Source organism: Typha latifolia, chromosome 13 (genome assembly GCF_019914945.1).
Source record: "Typha latifolia isolate L0001 chromosome 13, TyphaL0001v2, whole genome shotgun sequence".
Classification (NCBI taxonomy): Eukaryota; Viridiplantae; Streptophyta; class Magnoliopsida; order Poales; family Typhaceae; genus Typha; species Typha latifolia.
In genome coordinates, this window is record NC_133098.1 from 9,658,715 (window position 1) to 9,674,887 (window position 16,173).

A 16,173-nucleotide genomic window follows, 5' to 3' on the forward strand; every position below is an offset into this window, starting at 1 on the left:
CAAGAATTCTCCTATTTCCAAAGAAAAGATCTTATCTTGTCCATTTTTTAAGGAAGCCAGAAGAAGAAGAAGATAGAAAGGAAGTAGAAAGGAATTGCTGTTAACGCCATATTCTCCTATTCATTTTTTGTTGATAAATATATATATTTATCAACAAAAAATTATTAGGAAAATAGACAAATTAGAGATTACCTAATTTCATAGATTTTAGGAACAAACCCATCAAACGTGTACTATATTCATCCATTGGACATTACCTTCAAACCAACATTAACATATATAGCTTATGTTAGTAAACCTTAGTTTGGCTTGCTTAATTACATATTATTAGAAGTTAGTTAACAACGAGAATAATAGAAATTGGAATTAAGTAAACATAACTTAAAAGATCTTATGCAAGAAATTACAAGAATCATGCAGAACAAATTTATCTTAAGACTAAAATTATATGATAGTAAAGTGCACTAATTGTGAAGAAATAAGAGATCCATGTATCTTCAACCCACTTAGTTTTTTTATTTCCCTTTGAGGAAACCTTACACTACGGATAAGTAAAAAATATCAAAGCAATAGAAATCTCAAGCACTCGAGCAAATAAACGGAGGGAGAAGAACTAAAACCCTAGAAACAAGCCTCCCAGTTGGTCAACCATGATCGCACCACAAATAGAAGCATCAGGAATTTTGAGGAACGGAAGAAAATGTAGATTAAATGTCTTATGGCTCGGTCAAGCGCGTAGTAGACCTAATGAATGCAAACTACAAATCCTAAGCGGAACAAAAACTACGAGAAAGAAGTTGCCAATAAATAATAAATGTAATGAGAAAAGAAGGAAAGATATGATAAACCCAAAAGGAGGAGGAAGGAGATGCATACATGACAATTTGCGGGAAATTAGGGTTATGGGGTTTTTCTTCTTGGTGTATTATTATATTTGGATCCAAATTTAAATTTGGATCCAAATTAAATACGAAAATATCATTCATAAGATTTAAGGATAACTTTCTATACACTTATTAAATATTAAGTATATGTATAACTTTATTCACATTTTATTGTTTGATCCTAAAATATAATTGTAATAATTGTAATATATAAATCTATTTTATAGAAAAATTGACTAAAATATATATAAGTGAGTGATTGCAAAGTAAGTATCTCTTATACAAAAAAAATCTTTTCATCCTTAGGATAAAATGGTCATTTAATTTCTATTATGGTTAATTAATAATTAGATGGAGTATACAACAACATGGATGGCAAATATGATATTTTAAAGAACTCTTCTTAGTGGCAATTATGTAATAATCATTTTATTTTATTTTATTATATATTTCCATCTTCATAAAGTCGGCGTTAGTAAGTCGGTCTGAGTAAAGAAGACCGCCGTGTTTAATAAAAAGCTAATCTCCTCCATTCCTATCTCCTATTTCTTCTATTTATTCTCCATTCGCTGCTGGTGCTGGGGCGATTCCGATAGGCCTCAAAAACCCTAGCGGAAAGGGGGGAAAGAAAGGTAGACATACTTCTCTCCTCTTCCTATCTCTGAAAGAAACCCTAATTCTTCATCGTAATTCTTAGGGTTTCTACTCGATCTCTCGATCTAGGGTTAGGGTTTCGAAAATGGACTCCCTGGACGCGGAGATCGCTCGTGCCCAGGAGGAGCGTCGCAAGCTGGAGGAGGTCGTCCCTATGAACCTGACATCCGTCACCTTTGACGCCGACCTGTACGGCGGAGCCGGGCCCGACCGGTTCGAGGGATACGAGCGCTCCATCCCCGTCGCGGAGGAAGATGAAGAGGAGGGTGACGCCGGCGGCCGCGATTTGGCTCGCCGCATGGCCTCCTTCACTGGCCCCAAATCTCTGAAAGAGATTCCACGCGGCGCTGAGGCCGACGAGGAATCCGGATTCAAGAAGCCGCAGCGGATCATCGACCGCGAGGACGACTACAGGCGGCGGAGGTTGCAGCGGATCATCTCGCCGGAGCGAAACGATCCTTTCGCGTCCGGCGAGGCGACTCCGGACCCGTCTGTTAGGACTTACGCGGATGTGATGAGGGAGCAGGCGCTGCAACGGCAGAAGGAGGAGCTGCTGCGGGAGATTGCGAAGAAGAAGGAGGAGGAGAAGACCAAGGCGGAGGCGGAGCCGGCTCCGGCGGCACAGAAGAGGAGGAACAGGTGGGACCAGTCACAGGAGGCAGATGGTGGGGCTGCCGCAAAGAAGGCGAAGGCGAGTTCGGATTGGGACGCACCTGATTCCACCCCTGGGATAGGAAGGTGGGATGCGACCCCGACCCCAGGCAGGGTCGCTGATGCCACGCCTTCCTTGTCTAGGAGGAACAGATGGGATGAGACCCCGACGCCAGGTCGGCTGGCCGATGCTGATGCCACACCCACTGCAGGTGCCACCCCTGGGGCTACGCCAGCTGGCATGACCTGGGACGCAACGCCGAAGCTCCCTGGGCTTGCAACGCCGACTCCAAAGCGGCAGAGGTCGCGGTGGGATGAGACGCCTGCTACCATGGGCAGTGCCACTCCTACGCCGGGCGGCGCAACCCCGGCAGCTGCATTTACTCCTGGCATCACTCCTGTAGGTGGGGTTGATCTTGCAACCCCAACCCCTAATGCAATTAACCTTCGTGGTTCCGTGACGCCAGAGCAGTACAATCTGATGAGGTGGGAGAGGGATATCGAGGAGCGGAACCGTCCGCTGACTGACGAAGAGCTTGATTCTATGTTCCCACAGGAAGGTTATAAGATTTTGGACCCACCTGCATCGTACGTGCCGATAAGGACTCCTGCAAGGAAGCTTTTGGCGACGCCCACTCCTTTGGGTACTCCCCTGTATGCAATCCCTGAGGAGAATCGTGGGCAGCAGTTTGATGTTCCAAAGGAGGCACCCGGTGGGCTGCCATTCATGAAGCCAGAGGATTACCAGTACTTTGGATCTCTGCTGAACGAGGATGAGGAGGAACAGCTGTCCCCGGAGGAGCAGAAGGAGAGAAAGATCATGAAGCTTCTGCTTAAGGTGAAGAATGGTACACCTCCACAGAGGAAGACGGCACTGAGGCAGCTCACTGATAAGGCCCGTGAGTTTGGAGCTGGACCATTGTTTAACAAGATCCTGCCATTGCTCATGCAGCCGACTCTTGAGGATCAAGAGCGACATCTTCTGGTTAAAGTCATAGACAGGGTGCTGTATAAGCTTGATGAATTGGTGCGGCCTTTTGTCCACAAGATCCTTGTGGTTATTGAGCCTCTTCTGATTGATGAAGATTACTATGCTCGTGTGGAGGGGCGGGAGATTATCTCTAATCTTAGTAAAGCAGCTGGTCTTGCCACCATGATTGCAGCTATGAGGCCAGATATTGATAACATTGATGAGTACGTGAGGAACACTACTGCTAGAGCTTTCAGTGTCGTGGCTTCTGCCCTTGGTATTCCTGCTCTCTTGCCCTTCTTGAAAGCTGTCTGTCAGAGTAAGAAGTCTTGGCAAGCTCGGCACACTGGTATTAAAATTGTGCAGCAGATTGCTATTCTCATGGGATGTGCAGTCCTTCCTCACCTTAGGTCTCTTGTGGAAATTATAGAGCATGGTTTGAGTGATGAGAATCAGAAGGTGCGAACTATCACTGCCCTGTCTCTTGCTGCACTTGCAGAAGCTGCCGCACCATATGGTATAGAAAGCTTTGATTCTGTCTTGAAGCCTCTCTGGAAGGGTATCAGATCTCATCGTGGGAAGGTTCTTGCGGCATTCTTGAAGGCTATTGGCTTTATCATCCCTCTTATGGACGCAGTATATGCAAGTTATTACACAAAAGAAGTGATGATTATTCTAATCAGAGAGTTCCAGTCACCAGATGAGGAAATGAAGAAGATCGTACTTAAAGTTGTTAAGCAGTGTGTTAGTACAGAGGGTGTGGAGGCCGACTATATTCGGAATGATATTCTTCCGGAGTTTTTCCGGAACTTCTGGGTTAGGAGGATGGCACTGGATCGGAGGAACTACAGGCAACTCGTGGACACAACAGTGGAGATAGCAAACAAGGTTGGAGTTGCTGATATCGTAGGGAGAATAGTGGAGGATCTTAAAGATGAGAGTGAGCCATACAGGCGAATGGTGATGGAAACAATTGAGAAGGTGGTCGCTAATTTAGGAGCCTCAGATATTGATGCTCGTTTAGAAGAGCTTCTTATCGATGGTATTTTGTATGCGTTCCAAGAACAAACAAGTGATGATGCTAATGTCATGCTTAATGGGTTTGGTGCTGTGGTGAATGCGCTTGGGCAGCGGGTTAAGCCTTATCTTCCTCAGATATGTGGTACCATCAAATGGAGGCTGAACAACAAAAGTGCAAAAGTTAGGCAGCAAGCAGCTGATCTTATTTCAAGGATAGCCATTGTCATGAAACAGTGTCAGGAAGAGCAGCTGATGGGTCACTTGGGTGTCGTCTTGTATGAGTACTTGGGAGAGGAATACCCTGAGGTCTTGGGTTCCATCTTGGGAGCTCTGAAAGCTATCGTTAATGTCATCGGTATGACTAAAATGACACCGCCGATTAAGGATTTACTTCCTCGGTTAACTCCTATCTTAAAGAATAGACATGAGAAGGTTCAAGAGAACTGCATCGACCTTGTCGGTAGGATTGCTGATCGTGGAGCTGAATTTGTTCCTGCTAGGGAGTGGATGAGGATTTGCTTTGAGCTTCTCGAGATGTTGAAGGCACACAAGAAAGGAATCAGGAGAGCAACGGTGAACACCTTCGGTTATATTGCAAAAGCTATCGGGCCACAGGATGTCCTGGCAACTCTTTTGAACAACTTGAAGGTCCAAGAGCGTCAGAATCGCGTTTGCACTACAGTAGCTATTGCCATTGTTGCAGAAACTTGTTCTCCATTTACAGTTTTGCCAGCCCTTATGAACGAGTATCGTGTCCCTGAACTCAATGTCCAGAATGGGGTTCTAAAGTCTCTATCTTTTCTCTTCGAGTACATAGGAGAGATGGGTAAGGATTACATATATGCTGTTACTCCATTGCTTGAAGATGCTTTGATGGACAGAGATTTAGTCCATAGGCAAACTGCTGCTTCTGCTGTTAAGCACATGGCTTTGGGGGTTGCGGGCTTGGGATGTGAGGATGCGCTTGTACATTTGCTTAACTATGTGTGGCCAAACATCTTTGAGACATCTCCTCATGTCATAAATGCTGTAATGGAGGCTATTGAGGGGATGAGGGTTGCTTTAGGTGCATCTGTCATTTTGAATTATTGTCTTCAAGGCCTTTTCCATCCGGCAAGAAAAGTACGCGAAGTGTATTGGAAGATCTATAATTCGTTATACATCGGATCTCAGGATGCACTTGTTCCTTCATACCCTGTCTTAGAAGATGATGGGAGCAATGTCTTCAGCAGACCGGAGCTAGTGATGTTTGTCTGAGAGATGTAAGGCCTTGCTGATACTACTGCTCTAATTAGCTTTTATAATTTCTAGACTACTGCTTGTTCTTGTTGTTTCATTTTTATTAGTTTGATGCCTTGGGTTTGATTGTTGTTTGTAGAATATATCTGCATATGTTACTTGCTGGAGCATCATGAACTACTGTTAGTTCCATTAGCTTGTGTAATTTAGACTAATAAATTCTGAAGGGTTAGGTTGGAAATGCAGCTGTATAGTACCTGTACCTTGCAGTGATTTTTAATCATATTACCACCCTAGCAAATGTGTTTAACATACCACCATGCTGGAAGGGGTATTTAATGTGCCAAGAAATATTCTCATTGTAGAGAATAGAGAAACTTACATAGAGGTTATGGACATTTAAGGCAGAGAAATGGCTTTATGGTACCTATGGTATTGTAGCATGCTGTACCTGTATCATGTAGCAATTTCAAACCATATTACTACCCTAACAAAATGTGTTTAGCATACTGCCAATTCTAGAAGGCATATTTAATGTGCCAAGATATATTGTTGGTGTACATACAGGTTATGGACATGTAAGACAAATGGCATGGGGTGTAATAGTGATTGTTGTTTATTTTTTATTGTCTGTATTTTTCAAATTTGGAATTCTGATAGTTGTTCATATAGCATGTAGGAAAAATTGAGGTTTACCTTCCAATGTTCATATAACCCATTTTGATGATTTATTTTATTGAGGTTGTAGATCAAAGAGATTTTTGTGAATTTTCTTTTTGCAAGGATAGGCATGTGTAGTGTTAGTGTGGAAATATATTGATGAAGTCCTGCAGAACCTTGTGTGGATCAGGTTCACCTGTTGCCCACCCTTATTGATTGTGTCAAAGTGACTTATTTGACATGAACATGTATTATCTCCGGGTTAGCACATGCCCTTCCAATAGGTAATCGACAACTCCTGTTTCATCAGCACAAACATCCTTTAAAGTACCTTTTAGGACTCATCCTGATTCTTTTTGTAGTACTGTTCTTTGTGTTTCCTGTTGTACCAGTAATAGCACAGTGCTTTTACTGTTTTAGTTTGCTTACCTGAGGTACTCCTTCCTGGGAGACTCCTTAAAACACTGAAAAGGCATGTATATACTGTACTAGATGAAATTTTGAATGGTTGATGATTAAAGACACTGCGGAGTATTTATCATGATACATTATCTTGGTTATTTGTTAACTATTCACAAAGTCTTTTTAGTATATAATCGCAGATGACTGGATAGGACATTAGTAATGTCTTGAAACCAGATAGGTGCTTTAGGAAGCATTATGACCAATGTGGTCCAAAAAGGGAAAAGTCGAAGTACTGAATACCCAAAAACAAGATTATCATGAAGAAATATTAGGTTGTTATGATTTATCTAACCATCACTTTCGCAACAGGATAGTACACTGAAAATTTAATGTTGTACTTTATATAAGAATAGTTAAGGCAGAAGTCTAGGTGGGCCTAGGCATTGCTAGGTGTGTCTTGCGAGAAGCTGGCGCCGAAGGATTGGTCATACTAATGAAGATCAATTGATGGCATTGAAGAAAATGTAGTTTGTACTCTTCTGGGAAGGATCGGCTGACAAAACAAGGGGAGGAATTGGTATGTATTGTCGGTAGGAATGAAGTCATATCTTGTTTAAGTGAGAAATGATAACATGCATGTAGCTTGGGAGTGTCAATGTTGTGTTTAATTGTGAGAGTGAAGGTCCTCCATCTTGGGATTAGCCTGATTGTTGGATTTTGTTCTCTGTTATGAAAGACACATCGCATGATTTCACGCATTAAATGGATTATTCATGCTTAATTCTACTCTATTACACTAATGATATCCTGATTGAAATATAATGTTCGAAAGAAAAGCAACCATAAAAACTTTCTCAGACTATTTCAGTTAAATTGGCAGTTAATTAGGACATCTATTAATTTTTTATTTGTAACTTGCTTTATTCATGTTAAGTAACTAGCATAAGATGCAGAAATGTAGCAAGTTTTTGTCCTGAGACAGCAATTACTCTTGTTTGATAATGTAGAAGAACCTGGAAGACTGGGTGAGGGCCTGAGGGGAAACCACATGCTAAGGTGGAGCGTCAACCATGCCATTTTCTTAAGTCTGAGATTTGTCAACCATATCAGCTCTGGTTGATGATAAAGTAGCACTAGCTACTGGTTCTGAACATTGACGTCTTCCATTTATTACTCTGCTGGGGCTTTTGTGCTCTCTTCACTGTCTTAGTTTGTCCTATATTTTCATAAGATAAGTCAATTCCTAACTGTTTTAATCCTCATCAAGGGGCGTTTAATTGTAACATTCTTTTTTTGTTGTATCTTCGCTTCCTTTCAGTTTTGTTCTTTTTGAACGAGTAGATTTGAAGGTTTCTTCTACTTTTCACTTAGAAGGTTTTTATATCTTCCCACCATCCCCTTGGAAGAAGGTAGAGAAAACAGAGGGTATTGGGAGTGCATGACATAATGTTGTGTCCACATATGTGGCATCGGTAGATTATTTATTGTCCATGCTTTTATTTGCAAGTGGACCTCTTGTTGGTCTATATAGCCTGACTTATTTTCAGATACATATGGTTTGAGAAAGCATTCTCATTACGCAGGCCTTTGGGAGAAGGATAGAAAAGGAAGAAAAGTATCCTAGTGATAAAATAATAGTGCCTATGAACTAATGACATATAATTATGTTAATATACTTTGAAATAGGGTTCTTTGCAAATATGTTAAAAAGGAGACTACAGGGCTAGAATTCAGGTCGAAATGTATCTCTGCTTCTTTTTAGTTTCTTTTCCTTTTGGCTTGATGGATAGTAGTTGTCAGTAAAAAATCACATTTTTTAAATTTTGCAGGAAGACTTCCCTCTTTTGCTGTGGAATCACAGTCGTTCTTGTTTTCAGCTCAAGGGAGTTCTTTAGCATCTTTCTTTTTAGCTAATGCTTGATGTTCTATTAGTAGTTTAGTCATTCTAGATTCTGGAATCAGAAATGTCGGCATTATTGACCTTTTGAAAGTTGCCTCTCAGGTTTCCTCTGTCCTGACTCAAAACTGTGGAACAAGACAAGGGATCTGGAGGCCGCCATCATTTTATCAAGTTTTTGGGTTTCAATGATCTGTACTCGCTCTTTTACTGGAGAAGACAAACCTTTATGTGGTTAAAACTATCACCTTCTAGTTGTTTTTTGCTGCTTAGCTTTTCTATCATTACCTGTATAACAACACACCACCCTGTTTGGCTGCAATCTGTAGCAAGGAGTGGAAACAGTACAACAACTTAAACTCTGGAACATCTAAAGATGAATCAACTAATGTCATGCTTGTATATTTTTTTTCTTTTCTTTCTTTCCTTTTTATGTGGGCTATCTCTAAGATATCAATAATTGGCTCTCAGATATGCAGCAGATTGAAGGATCTTTAGTGGTTAATTCTTTCCATATAGCAGGAAGCCTCCGAAGGAGCTATGATCTCTTCTTATCTTGCCTTATTAAATGGAGAGAAAAAGGGGAAATTTTTTTTTTTTAGATCCAATTAGAATTGGGCGACGCCTGGAATGATGTCAATTAGGAGAGCTTATAATCGTCGCAGTTAGTGCTCTTTTACATTGACATTTAGCATGGAGAGTATAAGGGTATGTAATTTATCTGTTCTCCCTCAAATCTGCCTTATCCATGAACAACTTTTGTTGAATAATGACTGGTATACAATCTCTATTTTTAAATAAATTTTGTTATATCTTTTTCTTTTTTATATTACTACGAAAGTAACTAGTAGTATATTCCTTTTCCAGGGACAACTGACAAGTGAGTGAAGAAATAATTATTTCTAGAATAAAAATTTTATTTGGATAACAAATATAAATACCTATTCTAAATTTGCTCTAGTTCCTTAAGTGTGACCGAGGCCATCAGTGTAGCACATACAAAATAAGACTTACTAATCACTATCAACAACCACCACCAAAGCAACCAACTAACTTACTTTGCTGCTGATTCTGTTACATTGCAACAATATCCTAATTATAAAGTGTACCAATTATAAACAACCCAAAAACAAGATCATTAATTTACCAATTACCAAAACACCACCACCATCACTCCTAATCCTATTTTAAGTACAAAATTCCCACCGCAAACACCCACCCCCACCCAATTGCAAGATTACGATTCTGCCCCTCCATCACCGCGGCCGCTCTTTACCAATTCGTCATACCCCTCGGCCGAGTTGGCCGCAAACTCGGCGAGCGAGCTCACCGCCACCGACATACCTGCGACCATAACCCTAGCTGCCATCGTAGCGTCCACCTCTGCAATAGTCTCTGCCGGATCCTCGCCGCCACAGGCCGAGCCGATCCCAGCGGCAAAGAGGTCAAGGCCATCCATCACGCGCGCCTCACTCACCGAGTCAAGGAGGCGCGACCACTCTGCACATGTTGCAAATGCCGGTGGCGCACCGCCTACTGGTGAGGCAGAGCCACCGCCGCCGGAGCATCGACGAGCCCAACCGGCGAGGGCGCGAGCATAGGAGCGTTGCGCGGAGAGGGACACGGCGAGGGCCGCACGCCAGCCGCGTAGGGCCGACTCGAGAGCGGCGGCAGAATGCGGGGAAACAGGTTGCGTCGCCGCATCAGAGGACAACAAAGAGAAGACTAGGGTTTTGGCGTCATCTATCGTGCGCTTCTGGATCCGATGACATTCCGCCATCGTTCGCCACATCCTTGCTAACCTGCGCTCTTAGGGAAGAACAAGTTAGCAGACCTCTAATCTCTATGTTAACCTTTGTGAATCTCAAAACTATCCTTGATTTAGTTTGTAAAATTAAGAAAATAACAATACCATATTGTAATCATTCCACTTTCTATTATTTTTTCAAATAGTGAAATATCAGTATTTTATAAGGAAACAAATTGAACTACAACATTCTAAACATTGCCCTATAAGTATCTTGGATTGTCTAATCATTCTAACAATTATGATAAACAGCTGATTTGTTGAAGCTACCAAGTTGTTTTGTTCCTTATTAAACAAATGATCATGAGATTGCTAAATATGTTCTTCTGATTGTAAGACTTATGCAGCCTACCAAGTTACTCTTGCATGTCTTGTAGATTACAAGAAAAAAAAAAGTATCTGGATTTTACTTTTTACCTACTCAGAAACAAGTAGGTTCTCGAAAATTAAATATATGAAATCTTCTACGGATTTAAGATGGTTAATCTTGTCCTTCTCTATAATGTGAGCTATGATTAGTTAAACACTGATTGCAATTAAATTAGTCTAAATTAAGTGCCAAATAGAAAGCAAATGAATTTTGGTGCATACCCTTGTATCAATTCCATGAGTTGCGGATGCAACTCCTCATCCCTTAGAATCTCGATTCGTTTCGAGACAGATTGCACCGAGTGTATGGAGACTTTTAACCGAGTATGCAGGTCTCTTATCGCTGTTCTCGTTTTATCAAGAGCATAGGGTTCCTCACCATTCACATCTTGGCTCCTCAGTTGCATCAATTTCTTCTCATACGCTATTCTAATTCGCTCTCCAGCCTAGAAAGGACATCAAGTTAAATTCCATGGAAATATCATCTTTACTACACTTTTTAATTATTTACCTAACTTTTTACCTTAACTTCCTCGTATAACTTCTTCTCCCATGCATATAGTCGATCCAATGTTGACTGGTGGCTTCCAGATAACATGCAAGAGTCCTCAGAGTAATCACTGCTGCTCTCGTAGCCTTCGTCTCTTGAGCTAGAAGAACTGTGGAAGAACCTAGAAGACAATGAGCGTGACGATGCAGAGCGGAGCATCGCAACCGGGTTCAACATCTTGACTGCAGTATATGAATTCAGAATATGTTGATTAGTTCTATAAAGCAAAATATATGAGGACACATGCAACAATGGATTCGTGACAATACCAGCAAGCTCGTTAGAAGTCGAAGAATATTGAGCTCTACTTGCCTCCAACATCACAGAAACCTCATGAGCACACTCACAAATCCTCGTAAATTGGTCGTCGATGTCTTTCATAACTTCTGTCATACTAGTAAGCTTTCGATTTAGATACGCCGTAAAACCCGGTGTTTCTTCTCCACCTTCTTTGTTTCCCACTACATTCTTCTCTTTCTTAACCTCAAGTACTGCAGCAGCATTGTGTGGCTGTGACAATACTTCAACACTATTTGCACTTATAGATTGAAACTCTTTAGCTTCTTGCGTCGTATTAGTTTCCAAGGTCACCTTGGAAGGACCTTCATCAGCATTACTTGCTCTAGTGGTGGTCCTTGCTTCGAATTTGGATCCGTCATTCCTGATATCTGCGTTGATGTAATCTTCTTCTTCTTGGCTTCCTTCCTCTTCCAGATCTGGAATCCCTTCTTCTTCTCTTACTTGCCTTAGCCCCGCTATGTCATCGTCGTTTATTATCCTATCAAAGCTTCTTCTATAGGGGTATCCATAATTATCCAGAGAGGAAAACGGATTCCAGAAGAAGTCCCACTGTGAATTTTGAGGTGAAGGTGGTGGATAGTTCGGTCTATCATAAGGCGTGGAGAAGGTTGGCATGCTTGCTGGTGAAGCTTGCGTGGCAAAAATACCATCAATTTCATAATGGTCCGCGGAGTAATAAGAATCAATTCGCACAGTTTCTGTTGGTTGAGGCCATTCCTCTACAGAAACTGATGGACTGGGGCCTGATCTCAAGTACTTTGCAACATGAATAGTTCTTCTCTCAAACTGGTCAGGTGTCGGCGAAAAGGATTTCAGAGGAATGCCAAGGATTTCGGGGCTCAATCTTTTTGCCGGAGTGTAAGGGCTGGAATATGAATCCAAGAGGAAGTCATGCTGTTCATCTCCGCCTACAAATTTCCGAAGGGCCATGGAGACTCGCCTTAAAGATTGAATGTAAGCTACATGCCCTGAAGCAAAGCGAATTCTCTGCTCAATAGCCTCTTTGATAAAATTTCTTCTATCCCTGCAGAGTTGGACAACCTCCTCATCTTCTAGCCTTGAGGCAGAACATCCCATCTTTCCAGACCTCTAAGAATGCTTCATGCTTGGAAAAAGCCTACACCCAGAGGAAAACAAAAACAGGTGATGCAGCCAAGGAGACCTTTTTTGCACAGAAAAATAAAATGACAAACTCAAATTGAGTTAGAACTGAAAGAAAAAAAAAGTTTAATATTCTGATTTAGAAGAATGAGGGAACTTCAATTAAATTTGACAACAACTACTGCAGAAAGTGGATAACTTCTATTATGCTGAAATGTTGAGTAAATCAATAGGGTAAAAAAGTATATGAACATTACAAACACTAGAGGAAAAGAAAAGGGGAGTAGAACTCCATCACTCTGGATCATTTAGGATCATGATGCAAAAAAAAAAAAAAAAAATTGACTTCTAAGGGACTACATCAGATATCAGTACAACAAGATGTTGACAGAAATATCACCTAACTAAAATCATCTCAAAGAAATGCCTAAATGGCACCAAGAGAAGAACATATCAATGACAAAAAAGAAACAACCAAAGGATGAACCATGCCCCCCCCCCCCCCCCTCCCCCCCCCAAAAAAAAACATCACCACATCTGCTGAAGATCACACATGAGGTTAACTGTTCATACATGAAACTTCTAAAGATGCTAAAATAAAGGGGGAGAAAATGGGGAGAAATCTCTACTAACCTCTTACATAAAAAGAGATTGTAGAGGTTTAACACAAGCCAAAAGGCAGCAAAAACCAAGAAGTCTAGTGTGGAATGAAAAGCAAGTAGGCGATAAAAGATGCTCCTTTGTGAAGACAAGACCACTTTATTCCATCAATGAACTATCTTTACTTCAAAATTGGAAATAATAAAAAAAAAAAGGAAAGAGGAATGTATGCCCTGCTCACTGGATTGGACCCAAAAAAAAAAAAACAATTTATTTCTACAGAAAATATGAAGAAAAATAAAAAGTAAAAAAGAAGTATAGGATTCAATCACTGAAATGAGGTAGAAAGGACAAAGCTTTAAAAACCCACAAGCAGGAAGACATTGGAATGCTGAACTGCACTGTTGCTTTCTTTCTTTAAATCGGAAGAAAGGAGATGGTCAAATTCTGGAAGAGTAAAAGCCCATCACATGAAATGGGAATTTAATAACTCCCAAAGTTCTTCCACCTCTCTATATAGAGTGATATTACAAAAAAAAAAAAATTTATGGGTTCCAAAAGTCCAAGAGTAAAAACAAAAAAAACCAAAATTTTTTAGCAAATTTTCTAACTTTTTGAGTAAGAGTGAGATAAAAATTAAAAAAAAAACTTACCTATTTCCCCTTCGACCACCTATGGTAGGAAAAAGAAAAAAAAAAATCTTGATCAAAGAGAAAGAGATGGCCAACGGTCAAGAGGAGGGGAAGAGATAAAAAGAAAAGAAAAAATATACAGAGCAAGAGTACCCCCACCTGAGAATGTATGACTCCGAGCTCGAGTAAAATACCAAGAATACCCCTCCTGCGGCTCGTACTCATCCCCTCAGATGGACGAGATGGCCTTTGACATCCCGATGATGTGATCCTGGCCGTCGGTTTCGTGCACAAGAGAAGACGCCGTACGAGATTACCATTTTTCTCGGAGGTTATTTGCAATTCGACTCCTGTAGTTCTGTGGGTTTATAGAGAGACACAGTAGTTATTCTCTTTTTACGACTTACGAGACACCAGAGTTGGGGTTATTTGTAAATTTAAAAACTTACAGGCCGTTATTTGTAAAACACCTTTTCTTTCTTTCTTTTATTTTTGTCCTTTTTTTATAATATATAGAAAGGACGAGGGGATAAATGCTTTTAAAATACGGTTAGCAGTGGTTTTCCAGACAATTAAAAGAGCCTAGTTTTGTCCTCCTCCACTCAACCTTTATTCCTATCCCCAATCTACCCCTCGTCTTTGACTCCTAATTACCAAACTGGACGTGCGCCAGGGTTACTCCAACCGGGGTAAATTTGGAATTACGGTCTGAAAATTTTAAATGAAATCTAAAGCACTATTGATGCTGTTATAGGACGCCGTTCCGGGAGAGATTTGGTTGACTTTTACTTTTAACTATTTCTCATTTTTAAAAGTCAAATTAATTTCTAAAAATCAAATTTTACTCTAATAAAGTTTTATTATAATTATTACTTTGTTTTTTAAAACTAAATTTTTTTTAATAAATAATATTTAGTTATTTTTTTAAAGTATATTTTAAATTTTATATAAACTATAATAAAGGATTGATTGCACATAAAATAAATTTTGAAAAAAAAAATATATTAAAAAGAAGAATTATTGTGAACCTATTCTAGTTTTGGTACACGTGGCAATGGTGGCATTTAATATAGAAAGATATTATGAGTTGAGGCATGGGAATTTTCAAAAGGGAAAGTGAAAATTTTAGTCGGCCGTTAAAAAGCAAAAGGAATAAAGACTCTCGGGCCCACATGAGGATGAAGGCATCCCTCCCTTTAGTTTTTAGTTTAGTTTATGGAGATTCTATCCAAAACACACCCTCTTCCCACAAATATTTACTAAAACACCCCACCACACACACACACACCCAATTAGATTTTGGGCCTAAAATGTAGTTAAATGTTGATTAGTGAGCTCAAGAAGTATTAATCAACATAGGGTTTATAACTAGTGATCACCAAAAAGTACTCATTATAGAGTTTTTTTTTTATAACTAGTGATCAAAGTTTGATGTATATAATAGTAATATATTTGAAAGACAGTCCATTTCAATAAAATAAAAAAGGTGTCTACTTTGGTAAAAAGAAAATATTATATAAGGGAAAAACAAAAGAGAAATCAAGGATAAAATAGTTAATTAGATGATATTAAATGGTTGGGGAGATGGTAGATAAATAAGAGAGCCAATGTCTAAATAGGCAATAGTTCAAACAAAGTCTATGTGTAATTAACCATGAATATAGATAAGCATAGGATCCCACTAACCAGATCTGCACTGCTCTCAGGTAGTGCACAGACAATATATAGTTTTGTCTTGGTAGTAGTAACTTGCAGCTCTCAGAAGGATCCATAGTGATAACAATGTCTTGTTCCAAGGTTGCAAGAAGAATCTCAATTTGTTTGTTTTATCAAATGACAGCAATGCACAGCCAAATCTATTTCAGAAGTAAAAGGCCCACATAGATCTGCATACAGCTAATGCAAGAAATGCAAGTTACCACATAAAAACATGACAATATGGCGAAAAACTATACGGCGAAATAATCGGGATCATTTATATAACTAGCAAGTGGTGCATATCATCAATCCAGAGCATGTGTGTGTGTGAGAGAGAGAGAGAGAGAGATGCAAATGATTCTGCAAAGCAAATTGTTCAATCTGTCTGTGATGCAGAAGGCAATTAAGTAATGCATGACTTGAAACAAAAAGAAGAGGAAGTAATGCATGCTCTGATGAGTTGCTTTGGCATTATCTCTCAGGAGGGGAGGGGAGGGGGGCGCCAAAGGTAAATAGTGACAGGTGAACAAGAGCTCTGGAGTGAAAATTACATCATGATACCTGGGATCAGATCATCTTCAAAATGCTTAAAGGTGCTTGATTTGTAACTTTTTGCGCATCCCAAGGCCTGCAAACTGGTCGGAATATCCATAGGTGCATCAGAATAGCATATATAATACTATGACAATACCTTGATTTTGGTAAAAGTAATCTTGAGATTTGGGAGTAAGAGATC

At 40.1% G+C, this 16,173-nt stretch overlaps 2 protein-coding genes across 9 annotated transcripts; one reads left to right on the top strand and one right to left on the bottom strand.

Annotated features, from left to right (window-relative positions):
- The first annotated feature begins 1,385 nt into the window (after positions 1–1,385).
- LOC140800405 (uncharacterized) lies at positions 1,386–8,784 on the top strand. 5 transcript variants are annotated; one of them, XR_012111192.1, is made up of 4 exons: positions 1,389–1,516; positions 1,582–5,441; positions 7,491–7,539; positions 8,313–8,784. XR_012111192.1 is itself a non-coding variant. In XM_073155172.1 (3 exons), exon 2 carries the CDS (start codon positions 1,624–1,626, stop codon positions 5,434–5,436), a length of 3,813 nt encoding a protein of 1,270 aa, XP_073011273.1. In that variant the 5' UTR covers positions 1,386–1,516; positions 1,608–1,623; the 3' UTR covers positions 5,437–5,441; positions 8,486–8,784. The 5 variants fall into 5 exon arrangements, 4 of the variants coding, with proteins under 4 accessions (XP_073011273.1, XP_073011274.1, XP_073011272.1 ...); XM_073155172.1 differs by lacking the exon at positions 7,491–7,539 and having other exon boundaries at positions 1,386–1,516; positions 1,608–5,441; positions 8,486–8,784; XM_073155173.1 differs by lacking the exon at positions 7,491–7,539.
- Positions 8,785–9,370: 586 nt separating this feature from the next.
- On the bottom strand, positions 9,371–16,076 carry LOC140800406 (protein ROLLING AND ERECT LEAF 2-like). Of its 4 annotated transcripts, XM_073155177.1 has the most exons (7): positions 15,999–16,076; positions 15,426–15,635; positions 13,899–14,097; positions 11,376–12,523; positions 11,080–11,288; positions 10,779–11,002; positions 9,371–10,182 (listed from the first exon to the last, which is right to left on the bottom strand). In XM_073155177.1, the coding sequence occupies exons 4-7, from the start codon at positions 12,481–12,483 to the stop codon at positions 9,618–9,620; spliced, it is 2,106 nt and encodes a 701-aa protein (XP_073011278.1). In that variant the 5' UTR covers positions 12,484–12,523; positions 13,899–14,097; positions 15,426–15,635; positions 15,999–16,076; the 3' UTR covers positions 9,371–9,617. The 4 variants fall into 4 exon arrangements, with proteins under 4 accessions (XP_073011278.1, XP_073011277.1, XP_073011280.1 ...); XM_073155176.1 differs by lacking the exons at positions 13,899–14,097; positions 15,426–15,635; positions 15,999–16,076 and adding an exon at positions 13,761–13,894; XM_073155179.1 differs by lacking the exons at positions 13,899–14,097; positions 15,426–15,635; positions 15,999–16,076 and adding an exon at positions 13,478–13,645.
- Between the last annotated feature and the right edge of the window lie 97 nt (positions 16,077–16,173).

What these genes read in the sequence shown, in the direction of transcription:
- LOC140800405 (XM_073155172.1), top strand. Translation starts at nt 1,624, where the DNA reads ATGGACTCCCTGGACGCGGAGATCGCTCGTGCCCAGGAGGAGCGTCGC.
- LOC140800406 (XM_073155177.1), bottom strand. Translation starts at nt 12,483, where the DNA reads ATGGGATGTTCTGCCTCAAGGCTAGAAGATGAGGAGGTTGTCCAACTC. An exon ending in GACTTCTAACGAGCTTGCTG is followed by an intron (nt 11,289 to 11,375) that starts GTATTGTCACGA and finishes CATATACTGCAG; the next exon opens with TCAAGATGTTGAACCCGGTT. An exon ending in CTCATGGAATTGATACAAGG is followed by an intron (nt 10,183 to 10,778) that starts GTATGCACCAAA and finishes CTAAGAGCGCAG; the next exon opens with GTTAGCAAGGATGTGGCGAA.